General features: G+C 40.4%; 1 protein-coding gene across 1 annotated transcript; it reads left to right on the top strand.

The window, feature by feature from the left end:
• The first annotated feature begins 443 nt into the window (after positions 1-443).
• smarca5.S (SWI/SNF related, matrix associated, actin dependent regulator of chromatin, subfamily a, member 5 S homeolog) lies at positions 444-24,189 on the top strand. Its single transcript, NM_001090399.1, is given in 24 exon segments — positions 444-724; positions 4,983-5,072; positions 5,946-6,112; positions 7,127-7,227; positions 8,010-8,110; positions 8,572-8,751; positions 9,096-9,251; positions 9,775-9,906; positions 10,987-11,055; positions 11,137-11,246; positions 11,329-11,555; positions 11,843-11,964; positions 12,057-12,209; positions 12,321-12,453; positions 13,648-13,796; positions 13,990-14,109; positions 14,356-14,466; positions 15,067-15,180; positions 21,131-21,253; positions 21,411-21,543; positions 21,858-21,976; positions 22,440-22,652; positions 23,386-23,496; positions 23,737-24,189. Coding segments are annotated over 24 exon segments (3,141 nt in total). The 5' UTR covers positions 444-583; the 3' UTR covers positions 23,803-24,189.
• The last annotated feature ends 2,819 nt before the right edge of the window (positions 24,190-27,008 follow it).

The raw sequence follows: 27,008 nt of genomic DNA, 5'->3' as shown, positions 1-27,008 counted from the left end.
ATGGCTGTCCCCATTGCTACACAGCAGCTTATTTATATAAACAATACTGTTTCTGAAGTTTTACCAGTGCAGGGCAACACTGCTTTCTATTTTTATTACATTTTTTTTTGATGTCACTGGTCCTTTGACGCTGTAAACAATTCTCGCGAGATTTTGAAACCCGGCAATTCAGAGTTTTTTCCCGCCTCCCATTTAATCTCTAGACACATCTATTTCTCGCTACAGGCACTTTTGAGGCACGGGTACAACCTTCATTTTTGCGCGCGCTTCCGCCCTATCTTTGGCTTGTTGACAGTAGCATCGCGAGATCTCACTTGAACGCCTTTCAAAACTCTTGATCTCGCGAGAACGCCGGGCGGGATTGGGTAAATTCTTTTTTCTGGTGACGCGCGCACTGTCTATCAAAGAGGGAAAAAAAAGCCGGCACATTGCGAGTGCGTTCTCTTACGCGCCACCTACGCTCGCTTCCTAGTGGCTCCCGCCAGCAGCGTGTGGCATTTATACACTCATCCATTCAAGGGTCGCGCTTTATTCTGCGTTTCTCATTAAATCCCCTGCCTCGCTGTGTGAGTAGCTGCGAGTCATGTCTGCGGAAAGCACCGAGCAGCAGCCGGACACCGTAGTGAAAGAGGAGAAAGAAGGGAAGGATCCTATGGAAGTGGATAGTGGCGATGGAAAGAAACAAGAGCAGGACGGGGAAGCGGTGAAAGAGGAAGCGATGGAGGTAAAATGATGCGGCCCACACAGCACGCACTTTATGCCTCTTAAACATCATTCCCAAGCATCTCCTGGTCACTGCGAGTTATAATTGTGCACCTGTTGGAGATAACAGTGGCCTTATGTGCGTATTTGAGAAGCTGTGGAGTACAAGGGGGGCAGCAGAAATGTCCAGCTGTGAGACTACGCATGCGCATTGTAGTTTGGCGCCTGGCCCGCTTTTACCTCTCATTTCTCATATTTGTATTGTGTGGGTGTGGTGATTCTCACTCTGTAGTTATTCGGTTTCTCGTTGTTCCAAAATTAATTGTGAAGCCCCATCAGCTCCTCCCAATAGGGGGCGGGGCTACTAGTAATGCTGGTCTTTCCCAGGCCTCCAACTCTTTGTTTAGCTGACTTGCTGTGCTACATTTACATCTTCTGCTGCTTCTGTCTGCTCATGGACACGTGCAGGGAAATGTTTACGGCCTGTTACTTTTTTCCAATTGATATTCTCATTATATTTTCCCAGTTCACTTACTGCTGCTCATTTTCCACCATTGGCCATTTTAGTAAACCCATAGCAACCAATCAGTGATGAGCCTTCTTCAGGCCACTGCAGGTAGAATATGGGGGACATGGGGTAAACTTCAGTTGCAGATTTTGCCCATTGTTGGTTGATGAGCCTCGCTGACCTTTTATGTTTCAGCTGGACATCCTGCAGTTTGTCATTTTCAGCCATTTGGCTGTTTTGTTTTGTTTTTGTCACATGACTTGGTATAGTGTAGGTGTCCTTATATAATGAAATATATATTGAATAATGTACCCCCTATTGAAAAATATAAGGATATTAGAAGTCACAGAGCAGTTCCATGACCACATAAAAGCCCTAGTGTTTTTATACAGGTCATGGAACTCTGACGTTACTTCTAATATCCTCATATTTTGCAACAAGGGGTACTTTATTTTTTATAATACACAACTTTTAGTGAGTCATGTGACAAAAATGACATCACTACTCACCGTTTATAACTGATGACACCGTTTATATAGTGAATAAAGTATCCCATCTTGTAAAATATAAGGATATTATAAGTTACCAAGGAGTTTCATGACCATATAAAAACACAAGATGAGTGTTTTTATACAGGTCATGGAACTACGAGGTAACATCTAATATCCTAATTTTCCAACTGGTTTACTTTATGTATTATAGTACACAAGTTTCAGTGAGTCATGTGACAGAAATGACATCAGAACTCACCGTTTATAACTGATGACATCAGAACTCACTGTTTATAAGGATGTAATTTACAGGATATTCATGGCTTTTGTCTATTATTTGGGCAGAATTTATACCAGTCTTGTATAGAATATTGTTGGGAGTGTTCTCCCCAGAAAAAAAAGATGCCAGATGGTAAAAAAAAAAATTGATTAGCGGGGGACAGAGTTGTGGCGTTGGAGTCAGAAAATTTTTGGGTATCTGTCGGGAGTCGCCAACAATGTTCTGACTTAATTTTAAATACAAGAGCTGAAAATAATCAAATCGGATTTAAGAGCTTCCACGAAGTAGGATATGGCAGAGGCAATTCTGTTTGTAAGAACAACACTTTATTTAATTGTGGATTGTGTTTAACCGCTATTCTGCAGCTACATGCCAGGTTCAATCAATAAATAAGTTGTTTTTTGGTTTTCCAGTTGCTTTCGGTGTATGTAGTTTAACTTTGATTTTTGGTTTAGGATTACCAAAGGATGTGGTTTATATTTTTGAGCTTTAGCAGTGATTAAATGCCTTGTATGTTGTGTACCAACCAACATGGAAAATACATTAGGAACACTATCACCGAAAATGAAAGCTTTTTAAAGTAATTAGCATATAATATACTGTTAACAGGCACATTTAAAAGCTTTGTGTTTGCTTTTAGAACAGACTACTATAGTTTTTTAAATAAGATGCTGTTTAGTCATGGGGTAGCCATTCAAGCTGCTGCAAAAAGGAGACAGGTTGTATAACACATAATAGATAAGCCCTATCCAATATGATGGTGTTTTCTGTTATCCGCTATGTAACCTGTGCTGTTTCTCCTTTTTTTGCTTTGAATGGCTGCACCCATGGCTTATACAGCAGCTCATTTGTATAAACTATAGGCTTTCATTAACACACAAACTCCTGCCCAGAGTGGAGGCGTGAAAAAACTGCCTGGCTTACTGCCTGTTTATGAGAGTCTGTTGTTTCCCTAAGAGAAGAAAAAGTAACATTGTTTAATGAAAGAAAATGTAATTCAAAGAAACTTTCCATTATTTATTTATTAAATTAAATTTTCAAATGTAATTAATGTTGAAATTGCTACATTTTTTATTGTCTGTCCATTGCTTTCTTTGTGCTGGTGGTTCTGACTTTTGAAACAATGTAGCAGAATTCAGCTGATTAATTTGTCGGCTGAAGGAGAGCTTTGTTTTAAAAGTCGGAACCAGTAGGGAAAAAAAGCATTAAAACACAATTACAAATAACTTGTGAATCATGCACTATTGTATAATTGTCTTTACAACCATTCATACAAATGCTATAAGCATTTTGGTCTGCTATAAATTACATCAGTGAGAGCATAATATTTAAAAGCTGTATCTACTGTATTGCCCATGACCGTTGGAAGGCAGAAAATTATTTAGAAAATATGCTTGTGTGTGTCACTGTATACAACTTAGTTAGTCCTAGGAGTAGCCAATTCCCAGTCTCTCTGGCTCTGCAAATGACAATCGTCTGCAAGCATGGTGTAAAATGGAGAATAGAGTATTTAAAGGAGAAAGAAAGCTACCAAGGCAGTTTATTGACAATAGATTAGCTAAAACAGTGCAAGCTAGAACGCCATTTTTATTCTTTAGAATGCTTTTCCATGAAAAAGGTTCTGTGATTTTTGGGTCTCTTGTTTGTATAATGGTTACTCACCACATCAAGGAAGTGGCCCAGGTGCACCGCCCTAATCCCTCAGCATAGGGGGGCGGACAAAACCGATGAACCAATATGGAGCAGGTAAACAAAAAGGCAAAACTTCCACCAGGCGAATGTTCATAAGTGAATAATTTATTGTGTCAAACATGCTTTTCCATACACGATTAAACAGCTGTAGAGACTGTCTCTTTGTTTAGCATTGCAGCTGCCATATTAGTTTGCTGTGACATCACTTCCTGTCTGTCTCTCCCTGCTCAATCATAATTTTGTGCTCAGATTACAGCAGGGAGGCGGAGAGGTGCAAACTGAGCATGCTCACGCCCTAGCCCTGGAGGTTTACGCTGAAAATAGAAAGTCTGATACGCATGTATACACAATAGAAGGAAAGAAATGTGGTGTTTCTTTTGACTCGTAGCCACATTTCTTTGAGTGATTATTAGAGTATTTATAAATTTCTGGTACAGCTTACTTAGTTTTACCCTTTCCTACTTTAAATGAGTTTCTTTCCTTTCTACCGTGTTCATAGATGATACCCAGTAAATGGGCAATATATAGTGAATAAAGTACCCCCTTTTGTAAAATATATAGTGAATAAAGTACCCCCTCTTGTAAAATATAAGGATATTATAAGTTACCGAGGAGTTTCATGACCATATAAAAACACGAGGCCGAAGGCCGAGTGTTTTTATACAGGTCATGAGACTCCGAGGTAACTTCTAATATCCTCATATTTTACAACTGGGGGTACTTTATTTATTATAATACACAAATTTCAATGAGTCATGTGACAGAAATGACATCAGAACTCACCGTTTATAACTGATGACATCAGAACTCACCGTTTATAAGGATATAATTTACAGGATATTCATGGCTTTTGTGTATTATAAGGATATTATAAGTTACCGAGGAGTTTCATGACCATATAAAAACACGAGGCCGAAGGCCTCATATCCTCATATTTTGCAACTGGGGGTACTTTATTAATTATAATACACAAATTTCGGTGAGTCATGTGACAGAAATGACATCAGAACTCACCGTTTATAACTGATGACATCAGAACTCACCGTTTATAAGGATATAATTTACAAGATATTCATGGCTTTTGTGTATTATACACCGATACAGTCAGAAAAAAACAAATCGCATTTGTGACTGACTTTAATTGATTTAAAGCTGCACACACACAAGGCAGGTACCAGGAAAAGTTATACTATCATATATACTGTGTAAAATTAGAAATCATATAAAAGATTTATTAGACCAGTTAGAAGATATTTATAGATTGCATTATTAAGCTGCTGATCGCTTGTAATCATTAATTTTTATTTAGGATGGTGAACCTGATGATGATGACGATGATGATGATTCTCTTAAGTCGAAAGAAGGCAATGAGATGGATCCAGCTTATGAAAAAAAGAGGGTACATTTTATGTATTTATTTATATAGAAAACCTTTCAAGAGCCTTTTTTTTGGAACACTAGTTGAGATCAGGTGTCATTACAATACACTTTACATTCCCTGCAGTTTTCCTAAATGGGAGCAATGTGCACACTAACACTTTATAAGTTCCTTGCATTTAGAGGCCCATTTATCAAACTCCGAATTTATCTCATTATTTTCTGAAAAATACTCCGACCAAATGTGCACTGTTTTTTTCCCCCCTTATTTATCAATACATATTCTCAAAAAAAATTCCTGTGCGGGGAAAAACTCAGAAAAAATCGTGAAAAAAAAAACGAATCATACAAATTTTTCATATTTCCCACCGAAAACTCCGATATTTTTTTCCGATTTTTCCTGACGCACATCAGTCTTCGGGACTTCTACCATTGACTTATATGCAACCTTGGCAGTTCTGAGATGCCAGATTTTCAGATTCTGAAAATAAATAAATCCCGGAAAACTTATTTTTTTTCCACTAAAAATTCTGATTATAGGAAAAAAACACTGTTCAGTTTTTTGGCATTTGCAGTTTAATAAATAAACCCCTTAATGTAGGTGCTTCTACACCACAGGTCCAACTTCCCCTGATTTCTAATTCCATCTCAGGATGGTGCAAAAGCAGTATGGTTGGAAAGCTGCAGGTTAGAAGAATTCACACACAAACCCCACAGTTTGGGGACAAACTGCCTTAGCCTAATGGCTATCATGTTATGATATATTGGTTAGGTCAGTTATCCTAAACTAAAGATTAGTAAAACACTGTACACATGTTTAGTTAATTAGAATGTTTGATTAGTCAATGAATTATTGGGTATGTTTAATTTGGTTGCATATATTTTCTTTTCTCAGAAAACTGACCGCTCCAACAGATTTGACTACCTTTTGAAACAGACAGAATTGTTTGCACATTTCATTCAACCAGCTGCACAGAAGACCCCAACCTCACCATTAAAAATGAAACCCGGACGTCCTCGTCTAAAGAAAGATGAGAAACAAGATTTGCTGTCTGCGGGAGAGTAAGTTATCAAGGTTGTCCCATCGAATTGTATTAGGGATTTTAGAAAAATAAACTATATACTAGTAGTAAACAGCAACTGGTTTTGTATGCCCATTTCACTTTCTCCTTGTAATTCAACTCTTCACCATCTGATCTTTTTAGCGAACTATAGCTTGTATTTCTTCAGTTCTTCCTTGACTTTTTACATAATTTTCATGACATGAGGGCTTCCATGGCAGATAAGCAATCATCCACGCTTTAGATATTTCAGAACTGCAAGTATTATACCAGTGCCAGTTAGAATTCTGGTCTTGTGCCTGTAGCTATTCTGATAGGTGCCTGCTATGTTCTCTAGTATCAAGTCTTGCTATAATATGTAACCATTTAAATAATGCACCGTAGATATGTTTTTTAAAATAGCTGTTCCGTTTGACTATTTAGGTTGTTCTAGTGTGCAGATTTATTTTCAGCAAAATTGTATCCAGTTCATTAAGATGCATGCAACTGCACACAGGTATCTATGATTACATATCTCTGCATACGAAACGCATTAGGACCTTGTTTTAGCAATTTTGGAATAAAATCAAGTTTTATCGGCAGCGCTTGGCTCCTGGAGTGCGTGTTCCATTTTAATTTTCGTTGGTATTACTCCCCAAGCTGCGGGTTCAGGGCGCTGCACCCGAGCAATCAGATGCCATCAGTGAGTGTGCCAGATTTATTGCTTCAATATATATATATACCGTTGAAGTGTAGAGGCTGAACGTGACCGATCTGGGGTTTTTACACCCGGGACGAAATTCGTGCTGGGTAAGCCCCACTTTGCAACTTTTTATGGGTGTGATTGAGCCACATTTTTTTTATAATTCAACTGCACTTGGACAAATAAATGCAGACACTTAAAATGGGTGCAACTTTTTATGAATGACTTTTGTAAAGTTGTCTTATACTGTTCTTGTATTGCTTCTTATCCCTACCATGCACATGCCAAGTCAGATTTATTTTTGCTTTAAACATAATGGCTTTTTCTTTTCAGTAATCGCCATCGCAGGACAGAACAAGAAGAGGATGAGGAGCTTTTAACGGAAAGCTCCAAAACAACAAATGTTTGCACCAGATTTGAAGATTCACCAGCATGTAAGCACGTTGGGGTCGAATGCAGTTTATTGTTGGGGAAAACTGCAGATTTTAGTAGGCCTTGAAATTTGATCTGTGGGGAGTTTTTAATAAACCTTAAGGACAGTGACACATGATGCTACTGTCACCCAGTGTTTTGTTGCAATTACAACATTGCCAGCATATACACAACCATAGACTATTTAGAATTGTATGCATTTTTGAGCAATAGCAGAGACTGTTCTCAGTATTGTCTGTCTTAATTTCTGGTGTTTTGCAGCAAGTGACAAGTAGAACCACTTGTCATTGTCCTTACATAACAATGCTTAAATCCCTTCCATTTATGTCTGTATGTTATCCACCCACTTAAGCTACGGACGCACAGGACTGTTTCTTGGCCTGCTTATAAGCACAGGCCGAGAGAACCCCTCCGATCTAAACCATGCTCCCCTGTGTCTGCTTCCAGAGTTTCTGCATCTGCCTTGGTGCAGACACGTACAGCGGAAATGTATTGACAGGCTAATGCAATGCCTCTGTAATTTGTTTGCTAGTTCTTTTAATGAAAAGCTATACAGTTTGTAAGCTCCAGGGGGGAGGGACTTCATTCCCACTGTGTCTCTTACCACAGCACTTAAAGGGGTTGTTTACCTTTAAAACTGTTTTTTTAATCTGTGTGTATTTATTGTGTACTTTTATATATTGTATGGCCCTTTACAAATAAAGTTATATGTACATAGTTAATGTTTAATTATCTGAATCAAATACATGCGCTTGAAAAGTAACTTTATTTTACTTTTTCACAGATGTAAAATCAGGTAAACTAAGGGATTACCAAGTAAGAGGATTAAATTGGTTGATATCGCTGTATGAAAATGGCATCAATGGGATCTTGGCTGATGAAATGGTACATTTAATTAAGAATTTAGTTTTTTGTTTTTTTTTTAAATTTCCAGTGATTTTTCAAACTTAAATTGTTAGCGTTCGCTTTTCCGTTGAGAGGTGACAGGACATTGTCATTTGACTGTATGGGAGGCAACTGTCTCAGGCAGTGTGGCACATTATTGAATGGTGATACACACTGGAAAAAGCGCTTTGTCCACAAATGTCAAAATTTAGTCCCTTTGTAAAATGTATAATTAAGCAATAATGGGTTGAGTGCAGAGGACCTCTTGTAGTTGACCACAAATGTCAAACCCTGAAGAAACAAAACTTTTTACAAACTAAATTTTGTTAATTTTCTAAATCCTCTATCCAGAGATAGAAATGGGTTGCTTTAAAGTGCAGCTTTTCCTCTTATTAAAGTAGTTTTTTTTTTTTTTTATAGTGTGTGTTAAACATTTAAATACTGTTTTCATCCTATTACAGGGTCTAGGAAAGACTTTGCAGACCATCAGTCTTTTGGGGTACATGAAGCACTACAGAAGTATCCCTGGGCCACACATGGTGTTGGTTCCAAAGTCGACCTTGCACAACTGGATGGCAGAATTCAAGAGATGGGTTCCTTCACTTTGTGCTGTCTGTCTCATTGGTGACAAAGATCATAGAGTTAGTAGCTTTGTCAAACTTTGTACTCTATTTAATATATTTTTGTTTTAAAAGGTTCACTTAACACAGTGATAACTATTGCCCATGAATTTAGTGCAGCTGTGCTCTTTGGTAAATGTTTAGTAATGCCCTCATTTATCCTGCTTAGATAACTGGCTGCCCTGTATAAGTTACCCTGAGATCTGTGCCAGGTATTAGGTTAATGCTGCTCGTTAAGTTCAAACGTCTAATTTAAATTGTCCGCTTCAGATTGTTCTGTGGATGTATGCCTCATAGGATGTGGTGTTAATTGTGCAATTTTTTAAATGTAAGTCTTTCTTTTCTTCAATATCGTGTGTTCTTAGGCTGCATTTGTCCGTGATGTACTTCTACCAGGAGAGTGGGATGTATGCGTAACCTCTTATGAAATGTTAATCAGGGAAAAGTCTGTTTTCAAAAAGTTTAATTGGAGATACTTGGTTATTGATGAAGCTCACAGGATCAAAAATGAGAAATCTAAGGTAGGTGGTTTCTCGTCAGAATACATTCACCCATGAAAAATCCTGATGCACTCACAGCTGGTCAGCCAAGGGACGATTGTTGCACACTCTTATGTCATTTATGACAAAACTCTTGCTTTCTATTGCTTTTCAATTTCTTTATTGGCCATCTTACACCAGCAAGTCATGGCTGACCTTCAGTATGATAGGCGCTTTGTGTTTGGTCGCATGTATCCATATTATAAAATATCTAGTGGCCATTGGGTTTATTAGTAGGGATACCCAAATTTATTGCATGCATGAAGGCTTTAATTGTGTGTGTATATGTATATATATATTATAGAAAAGACTGTCTAAACTAGAAGGGCACAAATCTACAATGCAAATGTATGCACTATTACAAGCATTGTTGTTATTGATGTCATGGTTGGAGAGGTGAAGTTCATTTATGCATAGGTACACACTGAACACATTTACAAATGGTTTTTTTTTTTTATTATTATTATTTAACAGTACCTGAATACAATATTTGTTTTTCTAACAGCTGTCTGAAATTGTGAGAGAGTTTAAGACTACAAATCGTCTTTTACTCACAGGGACACCACTTCAGAATAATCTGCATGAGCTGTGGGCGTTACTAAACTTTCTGTTACCAGATGTCTTTAATTCTTCTGAGGTAACTTGGTATAAACTGAAATTATTTTGTCTTACCTTTACATTTCCATAGCAGGTTTAAACATGGTACGGGGGAATTATGCACATTTCTACTATTACTGAAAGCACTTTTAATTTGTATTATTTTGTTTTAGTTGTGCTCTGCTCTTAATTTCCCAATAAATGTCCAAAAAGCCTCTGTTTAATTAAGTTAAAGGGATCAGTCACATTTTAAACTAACTTTTAGTATTATGTAGAGAGTGATATTCTGAGACAATTTGCAGTTTATTTGTAGATTTTGAGTAATTTAGCTTTTTATTTAGCAGTTTACAGTTTAAGCAATCTCATGGCTAGGGTCCAAATTACCCATGCATTGATTTGAATAAAAGACTATGGATAGGAGAGGACCTGAATAGAAAGATAAGTGATTAAAAAGTAGCCATGACAATACATTTGTAGCCTTGCAGAGCATTTGCTTTTTAGATGGGATCAATGACCTCCATTGAAAGCTGAAAGAGCCAGAAGAAGGTAAACGATTTAAAAACTATAAAAAAAAGAAAAAAACAAAGGTTTTGAAAAATTGCTTATAATTAGTCATTCTATAATGGACTATAAGTTAACTTAAAGTTGAACCACCCCTTTATGGTTTCTGATTGCAATTTGCTTTTCAGCAGACATGTCTCTTAGGGCCTCTTATTCGCCTGTTGAAAGGCATATGTGTGTTTTGCATTTATAAAGCTTCCCCCCCAGCAAGAATATAGCATGTTTCCCTAAGGCAACATTATCCCATATTGTGGAGGCTTATTAAAGGTTCGATTTTAGTGGTTAAAGGTATTGCTGGGAAAAATTTGCAATACGATTGTTAGTAAAGGGACCCCTTAGAGGAGCCCAAACTGTCATTTACACTGCACTAGAAGCACAGACGAACGGCATATATATATGGTTGTCTCTGAATAATCCTTAATGCACTGTTGTTGCAGTTGTGCTCAGCACAGAGCATACACATACAGTAATTTTCATAATGTGGCTATGTCACTGTATGGTTGTTTATTTCTGTATTTATACATATATAGTGATATTTAACTTGTGCTTCTCTCTTTAGGACTTTGACTCTTGGTTTGATACCAACAACTGCTTAGGAGATCAGAAATTAGTTGAACGTCTTCATATGGTAAAACTAAAAATGTATCTTTTCTGTGATAATTTCTAAATTATTTCTTGTATGTAGAATAATCCTATTTTGCTATTGCAGGTTTTAAAGCCCTTCCTCCTCCGCCGTATTAAGGCCGATGTGGAAAAAAGTTTAAAACCCAAAAAGGAAATTAAAATATACGTCGGTCTCAGCAAAATGCAACGTGAATGGTATAATTTTGCTATTTTTACAGTTAATAAAAGGTTCATATCTGCAGTGTAAATATCTCGAATATATTTCTTACATTCTCAGGTATACAAAGATTTTAATGAAAGATATAGATATATTGAACTCTTCAGGAAAGACTGACAAAATGCGACTGCTGAATATCCTGATGCAACTTAGGAAATGTTGCAATCATCCTTACCTTTTTGATGGTGCTGAGCCTGGCCCACCATACACAACAGATTTGCACTTGGCAACAAATAGTGGCAAAATGATGGTCCTAGACAAACTGCTGCCTAAACTTAAAGAACAAGGTAACCTTATTCGTAGCCAGAACAGATTGTCCGTATTCATTTTCTGCTTATTAACATATACCGAAAGTCAGTTGTTTCTAACATAAAAGCACTCTTGTAGTCTGAAGCTGCAGGTTTACAGCTGGAGTCCCTGTCACCGCCCCCTTTGGCAACATATGAAATAGAAAAATTGCATAAGTCCTTCACACCCTGAACAGTTAACATAAATCAGTACAAGCACTAATGTTAATCTTGGAGTTTCATATTGCATGTCTTTTTGAGAAATTAAAATTCTGAATTTATATTAGATTCACGTATACTAATATTCAGCCAGATGACAAGAGTCTTAGACATTCTAGAAGATTACTGCATGTGGAGGAATTATGAATATTGTCGACTAGATGGGCAAACACCGCATGAAGAAAGACAAGTTAGTAACTGTTTGCATTGTTATTTTTTTAGCATACATTAAAACTTGTAATCATAACTTGTGGTGATCATTATTTATTTATTTTTTAACAGGAATCCATCATTGCATACAATGCACCTGGCAGCACAAAATTCATCTTTATGTTGAGTACCCGTGCAGGAGGCCTTGGAATAAATCTTGCTACTGCTGATGTTGTTATTATATATGATTCAGACTGGAATCCGCAAGTTGACCTTCAGGCTATGGTATGCTGTTTTCCCAGCGTTTAGAGAAAAATAGGAGGCACTGTCACTAATGCATTATTTTCTGTGCTACAGTGCTTTTTTTCTGATGTACACATTACTTGGTATCTTTAGGATAGAGCACACAGAATTGGCCAAACGAAAACTGTACGTGTGTTCAGATTTATAACGGATAATACAGTTGAAGAGCGTATTGTGGAACGCGCTGAAATGAAACTGCGCTTGGATTCAATAGTTATTCAGCAAGGTATGTCAAATAGAAGCTTCTTGTTTCAGTTGTACTAAATGTGTTTTCTTATAATATGGACTTGACCGTACAATTTCCTGAACAATGCATTTAACACTCACTTGTTTCTCTTATGGAATCTTAAACGTAACTAAATCTGTGTCTGTACTAAACATTGTGTAGTCACTTCACTCCAATTGCAACAAATGTTTTCATATTTAATTGGGAATTCTTCAGCCATGTAGACAAGCTGTACTGTGGGAGCATATTTCTGACCAGGGCTAACCATTTGCTATGTGTCAGTCTTGAGCCATCCAGTAGAGAAGGGTATGTTTCTCTACATATTGAAGTAATGTGCGAAATGACACCGCCTATAGACGCTTGGTAACAATTCATCTATAATACCCAGTAAGTAGGTCTTTGAGGAAAGAATGTTGGGTAGGAGCACTCAAATGCTTGTTTCTTAAAGGAGAACTAAACCTCCCTTTAGGCAAAAGTCCCCACTGGTCCCTCTCCCTACCTCCCCCCTGCACAATGCTTGTGTCCCTCTAGGAAAACTGACTCGCACCTGCAGAAGAGCGAAGCGGAGCTCACGGGGCCATCTTCCAGAGCTTCACGAAGAATACTGAAGCAACGAACATGGCACTTGTGAGCTCCGCTGCGCTCTTCTGCAGGTGCGGGTCAGTATTCCTAGAGAGAACACATAATCTGCTTTAGCACTGTGCAGGTGGGGAAGGGGGCAGTGGGGACTTTTGCCTAAAGAGGGGTTTAGTTCTCCTTTAACTAAAAAACTTTTTGCTGTGTTTTACAATAAATAGGCCTTTGATAACCATGGTTTGCTTTCTATTATTGTCTAAATAGAACATTTCGGGACATATGTTTTGTATCGTAGTGCCACCTACACAAGTGATTTGAGGCACTGGGAGTCACCCATAGCCACCGATCATGTTTATTGAAATTATACTCCCATGTTTGTAAACTGTCATTGTCTCATCTGCTTCCATTGTTAATGTAAAAAAAGATAAGGTAAACTTCACACAACAACGTTTCTTGCCTATAGTGGTTTAGATGATTGGAGTAATTAACAAAAATGCCTCTTGATAGTGTTATGGCTTATAGTCTTTCATTATGAGTTCAAAAACCTGTATCAATAGCTTTTTCTTCATTGCTGTATGTGTTACATATCATCGACCTTTTTTTCCCTTTTCATTACAGGTAGATTAGTGGACCAAAACTTAAATAAACTAGGAAAGGATGAAATGCTTCAAATGATCAGACATGGTGCGACTCATGTATTTGCATCAAAGGATAGTGAAATCACAGACGAAGACATTAATGCAATCTTAGAAAGAGGGGAAAAGAAGGTACATTTTATTCACCTGCCAAAGATTCAAAACTGATTAGAGTATTTATTTAGGTCAGCTGCTACCCAGGATACCATTGTCATAATAGATGCTACGATCAGGAAAGGTTTGGCACATTAGTTGTGTAACATATTTCAGTTTATTATGGAGCAGCAGTTGCACTCAAACATTTTTTTTTCTTCCTGTTTTTAAGACTGCAGAAATGAATGAGAAACTCTCAAACATGGGCGAAAGTTCACTTAGAAACTTCACCATGGATACTGAATCCAGTGTTTATAACTTTGAAGGTGAAGATTACAGAGAAAAGCAAAAGGTAGGCCATGTTTTCCAAATGTGTAAACTTAGCCTTACAGACTTCATATAATTCGCTTCTAAACTTTGGTAATCCTCCATCATATGAATTTTGTATAAGTGAGAAATGTTATTAATAGATGCTATGTTGTCTAAAATATGATGACAAATTATCTACAAATAAAGTTGTACCATGAACATATTTCCAGAATTTAAAAAAAAGTTGGTACATTAAGGGAATCCTAACTTTCTTTCTGATAACTTTTAGATGGCATTTACACAGTGGATTGAACCACCAAAAAGAGAGCGAAAAGCCAATTACGCTGTGGATGCGTATTTCCGGGAAGCACTTCGTGTTAGTGAGCCAAAAGTACCAAAGGTGAGTAGAGTGGCTGATATATGCTGCAACAGTGCTGGTTGCAGGGAGGTTTCTCTTATTTGTGATATTTCTGATTAATATCCAGAAATGGTGCTTTGGGAGAGGCAACAAATGGCTAATGCTCTTTTTGGAGGGTAATTGTCTGGGGTGATCGTTTTAAATCTCTGAATTATTGATGATAAAGTCTTGGGATGAAGTGAAAGTTGAAGATATCTTGGCGTAATCCAGAGATGTGATTTATGAATGGTAGTTGCTGACCAAGTTTATGATCTTTGTGAATCCACCTCTAGAAATATTTGGCTCATTATCACTTATGGAAAACGCTCAAGTTAAGCTACTGCGTGCTAAAAGTAACTTCCATATTAACAGAAGCATATTCTAGTTCACATCTATATATGTTATCTGTATAACACAGGCATAAGCTTGGAAGGAAAATGTGTTTTCTCTCACCTATATGGGGGGACACAGGCCCCTTGGTGCCTGTGTCCCCCAATGTAGGATGAGAGAGAAGGATTTAACTGTAGTAACCTTTTTTTTTTTTTTTTTTTAACTTCATTTGCATCTTATTTACAGGACATAACTGTTCCTTATGTCTTATAGGCTCCCAGACCCCCAAAACAGCCAAATGTTCAAGATTTCCAGTTTTTCCCTCCACGTCTGTTTGAGTTATTGGAAAAAGAAATTCTATATTACAGAAAAACAATTGGCTACAAGGTATGTTCTTATTTTCTAAAAGAATGACATGAGACTAAAGTCCTAGTTTTTATTGCACTGTGTGCTTGTTAGTATGCAAGTTCTGCTGTGCACACATTACATATTCATTTCCAGGGGCCATTGTTTGAATTGGAAGCTTCAGCTACAACTAAATGAATATTTGAAACTGTTTGAGAGATTTTGCAGAAGTAACTGCGTGAGAATCTTTTTTACATTTCTTTGTTGTGAGTCCATGCAGGGCTTATTAAAGTTTTTTTTCTTTAACCTAAGCATTCTCTACTACTTTTTTGGGTAAAACAAGATCTCCTGCAGAATGTAGGATAATACAAAGTTAAATAGAACTCTAAAGAAGTGTCCTGAAACACACCTGTGAACTGTGTTCCTCTACTAAAGTTATTTGGCAAACTTGATATTATCTAAGGCTTATAATTCTAACAAAAAAAATCTCATCGTGAATTTTCAGGCCATGAGCAACATTAAATATAATTTGCTACATTACAAAAACCAAAGATAAGACAGTGTAATGGAAGCTGAAGTTACTCACCTCCAAGATGGCCACGGCGTCCAAGATGGCGACTCCTTGCTTTCCCATGGTGATCCTGCCGGTCGCAACATGATGAGGTCAGCGTCTCCTTGCCCGCCGATTGGTCGCTGGCTTCGGAACGTGCGTCAGCGTCCTGACGCCAGCGTCTTGACGCTGGCGTCTGCGTCATGACGTCATTGCGCCCAAACTTTGGCGCCAATTCTGCCTATTTAAACCCCTTGGACATTACAGACCTTGCCCAAGTATAGGTTTATCTTCGTGAATTCCTGGGTGTGATATCATTGTCTGATTTCCTGTGTACCTACCTTGCCTGTTATTCGGATCGACCCTTTGCTGCCTGGACTGAACCTTTTGCCTGAACCACGACTATTCTCTTGCCTGATCCTCCTGTACTACGAACTCGGCGACTACCTGCCTCCTCCTAGGTCCGCACTCCTACTGAGCCCTCGGGCCCTTACTTTATACTTGGGCCATGGACCCATCTGAGGAGGCCTCGGATCAACCAGATTTCGGAAGAGCTTTTCGTGGGATAGCCTCACGCATGGAGGCCTATGAGGCTAGGCAGACTCATTTTGGCCAAGCCCTTGAGGCCATTCTGGAAAAATTGTCTGCTCTCTCTCCTACTGTTCAGGTTCCTGCCTCCGCTTCGGCCACTATTCCAGTTGCACCGCTTCATGTCTCCGAACCTCGCATTCCTGCACCTCCGCTCTTCAGTGGTGATTCTGAGGCTTGTAGAGGGTTCATCAATCAATGTGAGATCCAGTTCACTCTGCTACCCCATCAATATGTGTCTGAACTTGCCAAGGTGGGATACATCATTACCCACTTGACTGGTAAAGCCTTGGAATGGGCATCTCCGCTGTGGGAGAAAGAGGATCCCCTGATTGATGACTCCAAGGCCTTTATCCGTGATCTGCGCACTGTATTTGATGCTCCCGGCCGGGCAGCGTCGGCCTCCTCCCGCCTGTTCCAGATTCGTCAGGGAACACGTTCGGTGCCTGAATATGCTATTGAATTCCGCACACTGGTTGCTGAGACCAACTGGAACAACGACAGTTATCATGCTGCCTTCTACAATGGGTTGTCCATGTGCCTCAAAGATGATTTGGTCTCACGAGAATTACGTACACGCTGGGAAGACCTTGTGGCCTTGGCAGTCAAGGTGGATACCCGTCAAAGGGAACACCAGGTTGTTAAAGAACGAGTGCGAAAGTTTCAACCTCCCCTGGCTCCTCGCTTCCAGAGACCGGTTCTTCCCAGTACTGCTTCATCTTCCTCCTCGGCTCCGGTTCCTTCTCCCTCTGATTGATGAGCCTATGCAGTCGTGCCCGTATTTCCGAACAGGAAAAATTGCGGAGAAGGGCTGCTGGACTCTGCTTATATCGTGGGGGCAAATCTCACTTTGCCCATGAGTGTCCTGTGAAGTCGGGAAACGCCAATGCCTAGGTAAGTTTGGGGAAACTTACCTGGGCGGAATTGATCATCTTCCCCAATCCTCTGCTCATCGTTTTCTTCTTCCAGTGCAGCTCCAGTTTGCTTCCAAGACCATTTCTACTCAAGCCTTCCTTGACTCCGGCGCAGCTGGAAACTTCTTGGACAAAGCCTTTGCAGAAAGTCATTTGATTCCTCTTCAAAGCCTGGCTGTACCACTCCGAGTCCTAGCCATTGATGACCGGCGCCTTCATCTTCAAGTCTTCACTGGAGTTATCTTTCAAAGTGGGCACCTTGCATACTGAGAGACTTTCATTTTTGCTTATTGATTGCCCATCGACTCCAGTAGTCCTAGGACTTCCTTGGTTGCGTATCCATAATCCTGTCATTGACTGGTCTGCAACTCAAATCTCTCACTGGAGCTTCTTCTGCCAACGGAATCGCCTTCCGGCTCAGTCCCTTGTCAAGGTATCTTCTGTTGTTCCAAATTCTGCAATTCCTTCTGCCTATCAAGATTTCTCTGATGTCTTCAACAAGAAGTCTGCTGAAACCCTACCTCCTCATCGGTCTTATGATTGCCCTATTGAGCTTCTCCCTGGTACTTTGCCTCCTCGTGGACGTACTTACCCGCTCTCACCATCTGAAACTGCAGCAATGAAAGAGTACATCCAGGAAAATCTCCAGAGAGGCTTCATTCGTCCTTCTTCTTCTCCTGCTGGGGCTGGGTTCTTCTTCGTTGAAAAGAAAGATGGCAGCCTACGTCCTTGCATCGATTATCGCGGATTGAACAAGATTACTGTAAAAAAACGCTACCCTCTACCCCTCATCTCCGAATTGTTTGATCAGCTCAAAGGTGCCAGCATTTTTACCAAACTAGATCTTCGTGGGGCCTATAATCTCATCCGGATCAGAGAAGGAGATGAATGGAAAACCGCATTTAATACTCGGGATGGGCATTACGAGTATCTCGTGATGCCCTTTGGACTTTGTAACGCTCCTGCGGTTTTTCAAGAGCTAGTTAATGTCTTTCGGGACTTACTTGGCCTGAGTGTGGTCGTGTACTTGGACGACATTCTTATTTTTTCTTCAAACCTCACCGAACATCGGATCCAGGTGCGGGAAGTCTTATCTCGTCTGAGGAAAAATAATCTTTTCGCCAAGCTGGAAAAGTGCTCCTTCGAAGTCTCCTCTATTCCCTTTCTGGGGTACATTATTTCCCAACAAGGCTTCAAGATGGATCCAGCTAAAGTTTCAGCGATCCAGGATTGGCCCCTCCCCAAAAGCACTAAAGCCATTCAGAGGTTTATTGGTTTTGCCAATTACTACAGACAGTTCATCAAGGGTTTCTCGTCCAAGATTTCTCCTATCTTGTCCCTCATCCGGAAAGGTGGAAGGCCTCAATGTTGGACTCCTCAAGCTTTAGAAGCTTTCAAGATCCTCAAAGATTCTTTTTCTTCGGCTCCAATCCTTAGACACCCTGATCCTCTTCTACCATTCTTCATTGAGGTGGATGCCTCTGATGTCGGGGCTGGAGCTGTATTATCCCAAAGATCTTCTAATGACGGGAAATTACATCCTTGTGCGTTCTTTTCTAAAAAGTTTTCTCCTGAGCAGAACTATGACGTGGGAAATCGTGAGCTGTTGGCTGCCAAACTTGCGCTTGAAGAGTGGAGACATCTATTGGAAGGTTCTTCTGTGCCTGTGTCAATCTTTACTGATCACAAAAACCTTGAATATATCCAGTCTCTTAAACGTCTCAATCCCAGGCAAGCGATATGGGCACTCTTCTTCTCAAAATTCAACTTCATTATCACGTTTCGTCCAGGGTCCAGAAACAAGAAAGCAGACGCTCTTTCTAGAAGCTTCATTCCCGAAGATACTAGTTCCGAAGATCCTGAACCCGTTGTGCCTCCTGTCAAAATTATTGCTGCCTTATTTCCCACCATGGCCTCCCAGTTGTTATCCGCACAGTCTTCTGCTCCTGCTGATACTCCTTTGGGAGTCGCATTTGTCCCTCCAGACCTTCGTCACTCCTTCCTTGCTCAGTCCCATAATTCCAGGCAGGCAGGCCATCCTGGAATTAAGAAGACTACTGAACTTCTATCTCGCCTGGTCTTCGGAAGGACGTCAAAGACTTTTTCTTCTTGTTCCATTTGTGCTGCTTCCAAGTCTGGGCACTCTCCTCCTAAGGGTTTGCTTCTGCCTTTACCCATTCCCTCCCGTCCATGGACTCATTTGGCGATGGATTTCATTGTGGATTTACCTGTCTCCCTCGGTTATACGGTCATCTGGGTCGTGATTGATAGATTCAGCAAGATGGCTCATTTCATTCCTCTGCGCAAGCTGCCTTCTGCTCAGGAACTTTCGAAGTTATTTATTCAACATATCTTTCGCCTCCATGGATTCCCGGCTGAAGTGGTGTCCGACAGAGGTTCTCAATTCGTTTCCAAATTTTGGAGATCCTTATGTAAAGCACTTCATATCTCTCTCCAGTTTTCCTCTGCCTACCACCCTCAATCCAATGGAGCGGCAGAGAGAGTCAACCAGGCGTTAGAACAATTTCTTCGTTGCCATGTGTCTTTGTGCCAGGACGACTGGGCAGATCTTCTTCCTTGGGCAGAATTTGCTCACAACAATGCTATGCACGCCTCTTCAGAGAAATCTCCATTCTTTTGTGTCTATGGGCTGAATCCTCTAGCATTTCCTCAAGATCTTCTTACTGACGTTCCTGCTGCCAATGATCAAGCCGCCCACATGCTCGCTATCTGGGTCGCCACCAAGGCCAATTTGGAAAAAGTTCTCTTTCTCAGAAGAAATTCACTGACAGGAAAAGAATTTCGTCTCCTCAATATAATCTCGGTGACAGTCTGGCTTTCTACTCGAAACATTCGTCTCAGAGTTCCTACTCCCAAACTCGGCCCCAAATTCATCGGCCCTTTTCCTATTATTGAGATTGTTAATCCTGTGGCAGTTCGTCTTCAACTTCCTCCTGAGATGCGGGTTCCTAATGTCTTCCATGTGTCCCTCCTCAAGCCTGCAACTAATTCTTCTTCTTCTTCCTCTCCTACTCCTGTTCTTGTTGATGGGCACCAAGAGTTTGAAGTCAAGAGAATTCTGGACTCACGGATTTCTAGGGGCGTGTTACAATATTTAATTGAGTGGAAGGGGTTTGGTCCTGAGGAGTGCTCCTGGGTGAAAAATTCGGACGTCCATGCTCCTCTTCTTATCTGAAGATTCCACAAACAATTTCCTTCCAGTCCCAGTCTTGGTGGTCCTGAGGCCCCCCCTAAGGAAGGGGGTACTGTAATGGAAGCTGAAGTTACTCACCTCCAAGATGGCGGCGTCCAAGATGGCGACTCCTTGCTTCCCCATGGTGATCCTGCCGGTCGCAGCATGATGAGGTCAGCATCTCCTTGCCCGCCGATTGGTCGCCGGCGTCGGAACGTGCGTCAGCGTCCTGACGCCGGCGTCATGACGTCATTGCGCCCAAACTTTGGCGACAATTCTGCCTATTTAAACCCCTTGGACATTACAGACCTTGCCCAAGTATAGGTTTATCTTCGTGAATTCCTGGGTGTGATATCATTGTCTGATTTCCTGTGTACCTACCTTGCCTGTTATTCGGATCGACCCTTTGCTGCCTGGACTGAACCTTTTGCCTGAACCACGACTATTCTCTTGCCTGATCCTCCTGTACTACGAACTCAGCGACTACCTGCCTCCTCCTAGGTCCGCACTCCTACTGAGCCCTCGGGCCCTTACAGACAGTCAGTGTGCAATTAAACAAAGTTATGTGGATATACAAGAATTCAATGCCTGTATCTGGTCAAAAAAAATATGTACTTTCCATGCACTTTCATTTTATTTCTGATACTGTTTTTTGTTTTTGTAAAAAGCAAAGGAAACTCATTAAACCATCTGCATAAACCCTTTGTTACTTTGTTGATACTTATAATTTTCCTTTCTTTTTTTTAGGTACCACGCAATCCTGATCTGCCAAATTCAGCACAAGTGCAAAAGGAGGAACAGTTAAAAATTGATGAGGCTGAGCCCCTCAATGATGAAGAGTTAGAAGAGAAAGAGAAACTGTTAACTCAGGTGGGTAGAAACACTTCAGCTATTTAAAGAGATACTGTATATTTCTAATTAGGCAATTTTGCTTATCCTTGATATGGTAAATGGGTCATGTATTTGGCACCAAAAAATTTTTTTTGTGCCTCAGAAGTTCATGTGTTCTTTTTTTCATGCCTTTTAGGGTTTCACTAACTGGAATAAGAGAGATTTTAACCAGTTTATCAAAGCTAATGAGAAATGGGGTCGTGATGATATTGAAAATATTGCACGTGAAGTGGAAGGCAAGACACCCGAGGAAGTTATTGAGTATTCAGGTAATCAATCCCTCTAGTTTCGCTTATTTTCTGTGTGGTTGCAAGTTATTTAACTGTAGCAAACATGCTACAGTGCTAGATAAACAATTGCAGTACTGGAAGGCCTTGTAAAGCTTTATCTATAAAGAACTTCCATGTAAAAGGTTTTTTTTCTAAATTATGTTCAGACTCCTACGCACGTATTTTGCTGAGACCTAAAGAATTATTATTATTATTAACAAGAATAGCTGCCAATAAATAGCAGGCAGCCAAAAAGCTTTGATAGGACTGATACAAAACGTGCTAACTAACAATATTTTTAATGTTGCATTTAGCCGTCTTCTGGGAAAGGTGCAATGAGCTTCAAGATATCGAGAAGACCATGGCTCAAATAGAAAGGGGAGAGGCCAGAATACAGAGGAGGATTAGCATAAAGAAAGCTCTAGACACAAAGGTACCATTGTTATTTGTGCTTAAAATTACATTTTATTTTACATTAAAACTTCTGTTCACAATAAAGCTTGTAAGTAGATCCACACACATGAAGGTACAGCATAAAGGTATATACTGTACATGAAGACCTGCCATCAGATTCAGAACAGGTTTGGGATTTCATGATTTCATTCAAATCACTTTGGCTATTTCTGATTTTTGTTCATATTAGATCTTTATTTGAGTTTAGGGAAAGGGTAGGGAGGCTGGAAGGTGAAACCTGGTCCTACATCTGTCAAAAACTCTGCTATTGGATTTGGAAGTTTTCAGAAAGTTCAGGATACTGGAAAACTATTATTTCACTGGAACCCTAAACCCCTTGGAAGCTGCTCTATATGCAGGACTAACCAAGGCCTTTTTGCTTCCTACATGTATTGTAAAATTAGAATGGACTAGTTTAGACTAATGTCACTTAATTTTTGTAGATTGGAAGATACAAAGCACCGTTTCATCAACTGAGGATTTCTTATGGTACAAACAAAGGAAAGAATTACACAGAGGAAGAGGATCGTTTTCTCATTTGCATGTTACACAAGCTAGGCTTTGATAAGGAAAATGTGTATGATGAGCTGCGGCAGTGTATACGAAACTCTCCCCAGTTTAGATTCGACTGGTTCTTAAAATCAAGAACAGCAATGGTGAGTTCTTTATTTCCTGAAGAAATCAAAAGCTGACAAATTTGCATCCAGTTTTTTTTTTGTTTATTTTTGAAAGTTAAGTCTACTTCTATTTTATTCATTTATTTTTTTTTTTAAATTTTTCTCATTAACTCTGAATTAGTCCTAACAATGCATCCCCTAACACAGCTTGACAAGTTGCATCCATCAATGCATTTTATGTTTTAAGTGTCCTGCTTCTGTTACTCTTGTGAAGTTCACATTTGCCTGCCCCACAGCCGTACAGGCAAAACCGTGTCCGGATGTGCAGCCGTCCATGACAACATTGTTTCTGTAATCCTAAAGTACAATTTGCAGGGTTTTTTTGTTGGTTCATGGTTGTATGGTTGTTGGGGTCCAATTCACCTTAGTAACCAGTTAGTGGTCTGAATAAGTGATTTAAAGATGAGCAGGAGAGTGCCTAAAAGATAAGCAATAAAATTGTAACCTCACAGAGCAGTCGTTTTTGTCTGCCAGGGTCAGTGACCATGATTTAAAAGCTGTAAAGAATTGGAGGAAGGCAAATTTAAAATAAATAAAGACTAATTAAGAAGTTGCTGAAAATAAGACATTCTGTAACTTACTAAAAGTTACTAAGGGTCTTCTGACTTTCAATGTCGCTGTGATTAAACCACTGTAAAGAATGAGTTTCAACGGTCTCCCCAGGCTGTGATAAAGCGTATAATGAGCTTGATACATATAATTTATTTAATAGGAGCTCCAAAGAAGATGCAATACCTTAATCACTTTAATTGAAAGAGAGAACCTTGAACTTGAGGAAAAGGAGAAAGCTGAGAAGAAGAAACGCGGACCAAGGCCTTCATCGGTATGTTTCTCAAGTTGCTACTGCCCCATATGTTCTCATAGGACCGCTATCTGTCAGTACATTTACCAAGTGTAATTAAAATCACTTCAGCATGAGAAAGTGACCAATTTAAAAATCTCACACACGTGGAGATGGTTGAACAATGCAAATGTTTCTGTATAATCATAGATGTTTATATACTTTAGTATTTCTGCTGACACAGGACAGTCTAAGGACTTATCTATGGTCTTACTGTTGCAGGCTCAAAAACGAAAGGTTGATGGAACACCTGATGGAAGAGGAAGAAAGAAGAAACTGAAGCTCTAAGACAACATTGTATATTGTAATCACTAAATTTCTGAAGTAGTTTTTTACGGGTCTTCATAAGATGTACTGTACACTTATTTACTATTATGTCATTCAAAGACATTGGGTTCACCTGGTTACTGAAATAGGAACATAGTACTTATTGTAGTTACCCTTTTTTAATAAAACAGCTGTGCTGCGTTTTTTTGTTTTTATAAGCCATTAACAGTTGAAGTAATAAATAGGCTTCGTAAATTAATGTGCTTTTATGAACATGTTTTTTCCCCCCACCCTTCCTTTGAACAGCTTTTGAAACTCGTGTATATTTTTGTAAAGTATTATTTTTGTATCTTTGGATTAAAATCAACATGCACACTGTTCAGAAGAATACATTTTTGTCTAGTAAAATCTTAAGCGTTTGCTTCAGTTTTTTTTTCATTAGTTCTGAGTATAGATATAGTGCAAATGCATCTTTTTATGGCAGACGGTATGTAACCTCGGCTCCCGCAGTGGAGGCTCATCGATCTATCTGGATGAAACTATGGTCAGCAGACTTTTCTTCCAAAAAATCCTTGTCTTCCTTCCCCTTCAAGGGCAAGCTACTGTTTGGTCCCCGACCTTGACAAAATTATCAGTCTGGCCACCGGGTGCATGAGTACCTTACTTTACCACAACCCAAAACTTTTGTGCTTTTGTAGGGACATATTTTTGGGCTCCCAAACCAAGACTGCAAGATCAACTCCACCACGACAGTCATTCTTGGTACGAGGCTATTTCAGAGGAAAATCTACGGCCTCTTGGCAGGGTTGTAGCCCTCCACCAGCCTGCAGATAAATCTACATTGGCATGACTGTGTACCTCCCTGTCGGACCATAGGAGGAGGGTTGCAACACTTTGCCGACTCTTGGCTCATAATCACTCAAGGTGCTTTGGTACACACAATTGTCTGCCCTTTTTCCCCCTCACTTTTTCCCCCTCACTGTTTCTTTATGTCCAGGCTTCCTCAGGAGCCAAATAAGAGCAAGGCATTCCAAGAGCGGATCTCCAACCACCTCCGTGCAGAAGTGATGATTCCAGTACCTCCTGGAGAATGTTTCAGGGGCTACTACTCAAACCTATTCATAGTCCCCAAAAAGGAGAGGTCCGTTCAAGTACTGGACCTCAAGGAACTTGCAGAAATTCAGGATGGAGTCACTACGGTCTCTCGTTGCAGCGATGACTCTGGGCTAGTTTCTGGTTTCCCTACACATTTTTCCCTCCCCACCAGAAATACTTGCGCTTTGCCTTTCAAAACCTCACTACCAATTCACAGCCCTCCCATTCAGCCTAAGCCCCCTGTGTTTTAACTACAATCATGGCAGTGGCCACAGCAGCGATCCGCAGTACAGGGATATCAATAACCCCATACAGATGACTTGCTAATGCTAAAGGTTTCCTCCTTCTTGGAAGACCAGCAATCACTCCATATCACCATGGCCAAGCTGCAGGAGCAGGTTGGCAAGTCATCATTAATCCCTAACCCCAAGTTTTCCTCAGGATGCAGTTCAACGCAGAGGAGACCAGATTCTTCACCTCCAAACATGTAATAACCTTGCTGCCCAAACGCTACACACAACCAAATTCTGTATGAATGTCCAGTGGGTCATAGTTTTGACCATAGAGGCAGTACCATTTGCACAGCACCACCTCAAGAAACTGCAGTGGAAGACTCTCAGAGCCTGGTAATGGAAGTCACTACTCCCAAGAGATCCAATCCTATCTCGCCAAACACGAGTCTCTCTTCTGGTGGCTTCACTCCAACCATCTTTCCACAGGCAGAGAGTCCATGGGGACTCTCGATAGTGTCTGCTAACAACTGATACCAGCCTTGGGGAGTGGTACCGGAAGGTCAGTTGGCACAAAGTGAATGGACACTGGAAGAAAAACTGCCAATCAATCTACTTGAGCTACAAGCAATCTGCCTCGGTCTGGCCCACTGGCAACAAGACCTGTTGGGGGAAACCGTAATGGTCCAATTGGACAATGTGGTGGTTTAAAATAAACTACCAAGGTGGCAAAAAGGTGCTAAATGAGGTCAGTGATATTTCAATGGGCAGAAACCCATCACACTCATTTGCCGACCATCTACATACCAGGACTGCTAAATTGAGAAGCAGTCTCTGTACCCAAGAGAGTGTTCACTGAAACATGGCTTTGACAAGATTTACCACAGTGTATTGTCCACCTACCAACAGTGGTGCCTCCAACACAAAGTGGAATTTCATGCCTTCTGAAAGTTTTTCTGGAGGGACTTGACATGGGTCTCTCCATGGGATCACTCAAATCTCAAGTTTCAGCCTTGTCGATACTCTTTCAGGATCGTCTGGCCCTCCTCCCAGACATCAAAACCTTCCTACAAGGGATGGCACACGTGAATCAATAGGCTATTCAACAATCTTATATCACACATGGCCATAAACCACCACTCGAAATTAAGGCCCACTCCACCAGGGGGGTGAGCACATTGGGCATGCCCTAACCAAGAGTCAGCTGCACAGCTGTGCAAAGAAGCGACAAATTCTACTATTTCGATACCTTTGCGGCATCTGACACCCTCTATGGCAGGATGGTGTTTCAGGCCGCAGTGGCTGTTTCCACACAGGCCTCTCGTTTCCCACCTTATCAGGGGACAGCTTTGGTCTGTCCCCACTGTTCCTCAAGCAGAGAATGGAGAAAAGGAGATTTGGTGTACTCACTGTTAATTCTCTCTCTTCAGTTGCTGGGAGGACACAGAACTCCCCTCCCTGGTTAGAGGCCTTTACTATCCGTCAAACATAGTATGGTGATTCTACGAGTTGTGATTTCTCTAGTTGGCCCTCCTGTCTGTGCAGATGTAGTGGGTTATGTTATCCTTCACCTCTGGAGGCAGGACAGAAAAACTGTTGATCTTGGCCCCTCCTCTTGCTTATATAGGTTGGCTCCACCTTCCCTCCTCAGCATTCAGACAACACCTACAGGACTTGCTGAGCTGTCCATCAAGTGCAACTGAAACACACGGAGGCAATCCTGCCAGCATACAGCAGTGAAGACACACACACACACACACTTGTTTCAACGGGGGCCATAGGTGACATGTAGAACCTTTTAGCGTACGAAGAGCTACCCGCTGGCCAAAGGTTACTGTTGAAAAGTCAGAATCAGAAAATCCGGCATCTCGGACCTGTCAAGGTTGCAGATAAGTCAATGGG

The sequence above is a fragment of the Xenopus laevis genome, chromosome 1S (assembly GCF_017654675.1).
Source record: "Xenopus laevis strain J_2021 chromosome 1S, Xenopus_laevis_v10.1, whole genome shotgun sequence".
NCBI lineage: Eukaryota > Metazoa > Chordata > Amphibia > Anura > Pipidae > Xenopus > Xenopus laevis.
This window is presented reverse-complemented; position numbering and strand designations above follow the sequence as displayed.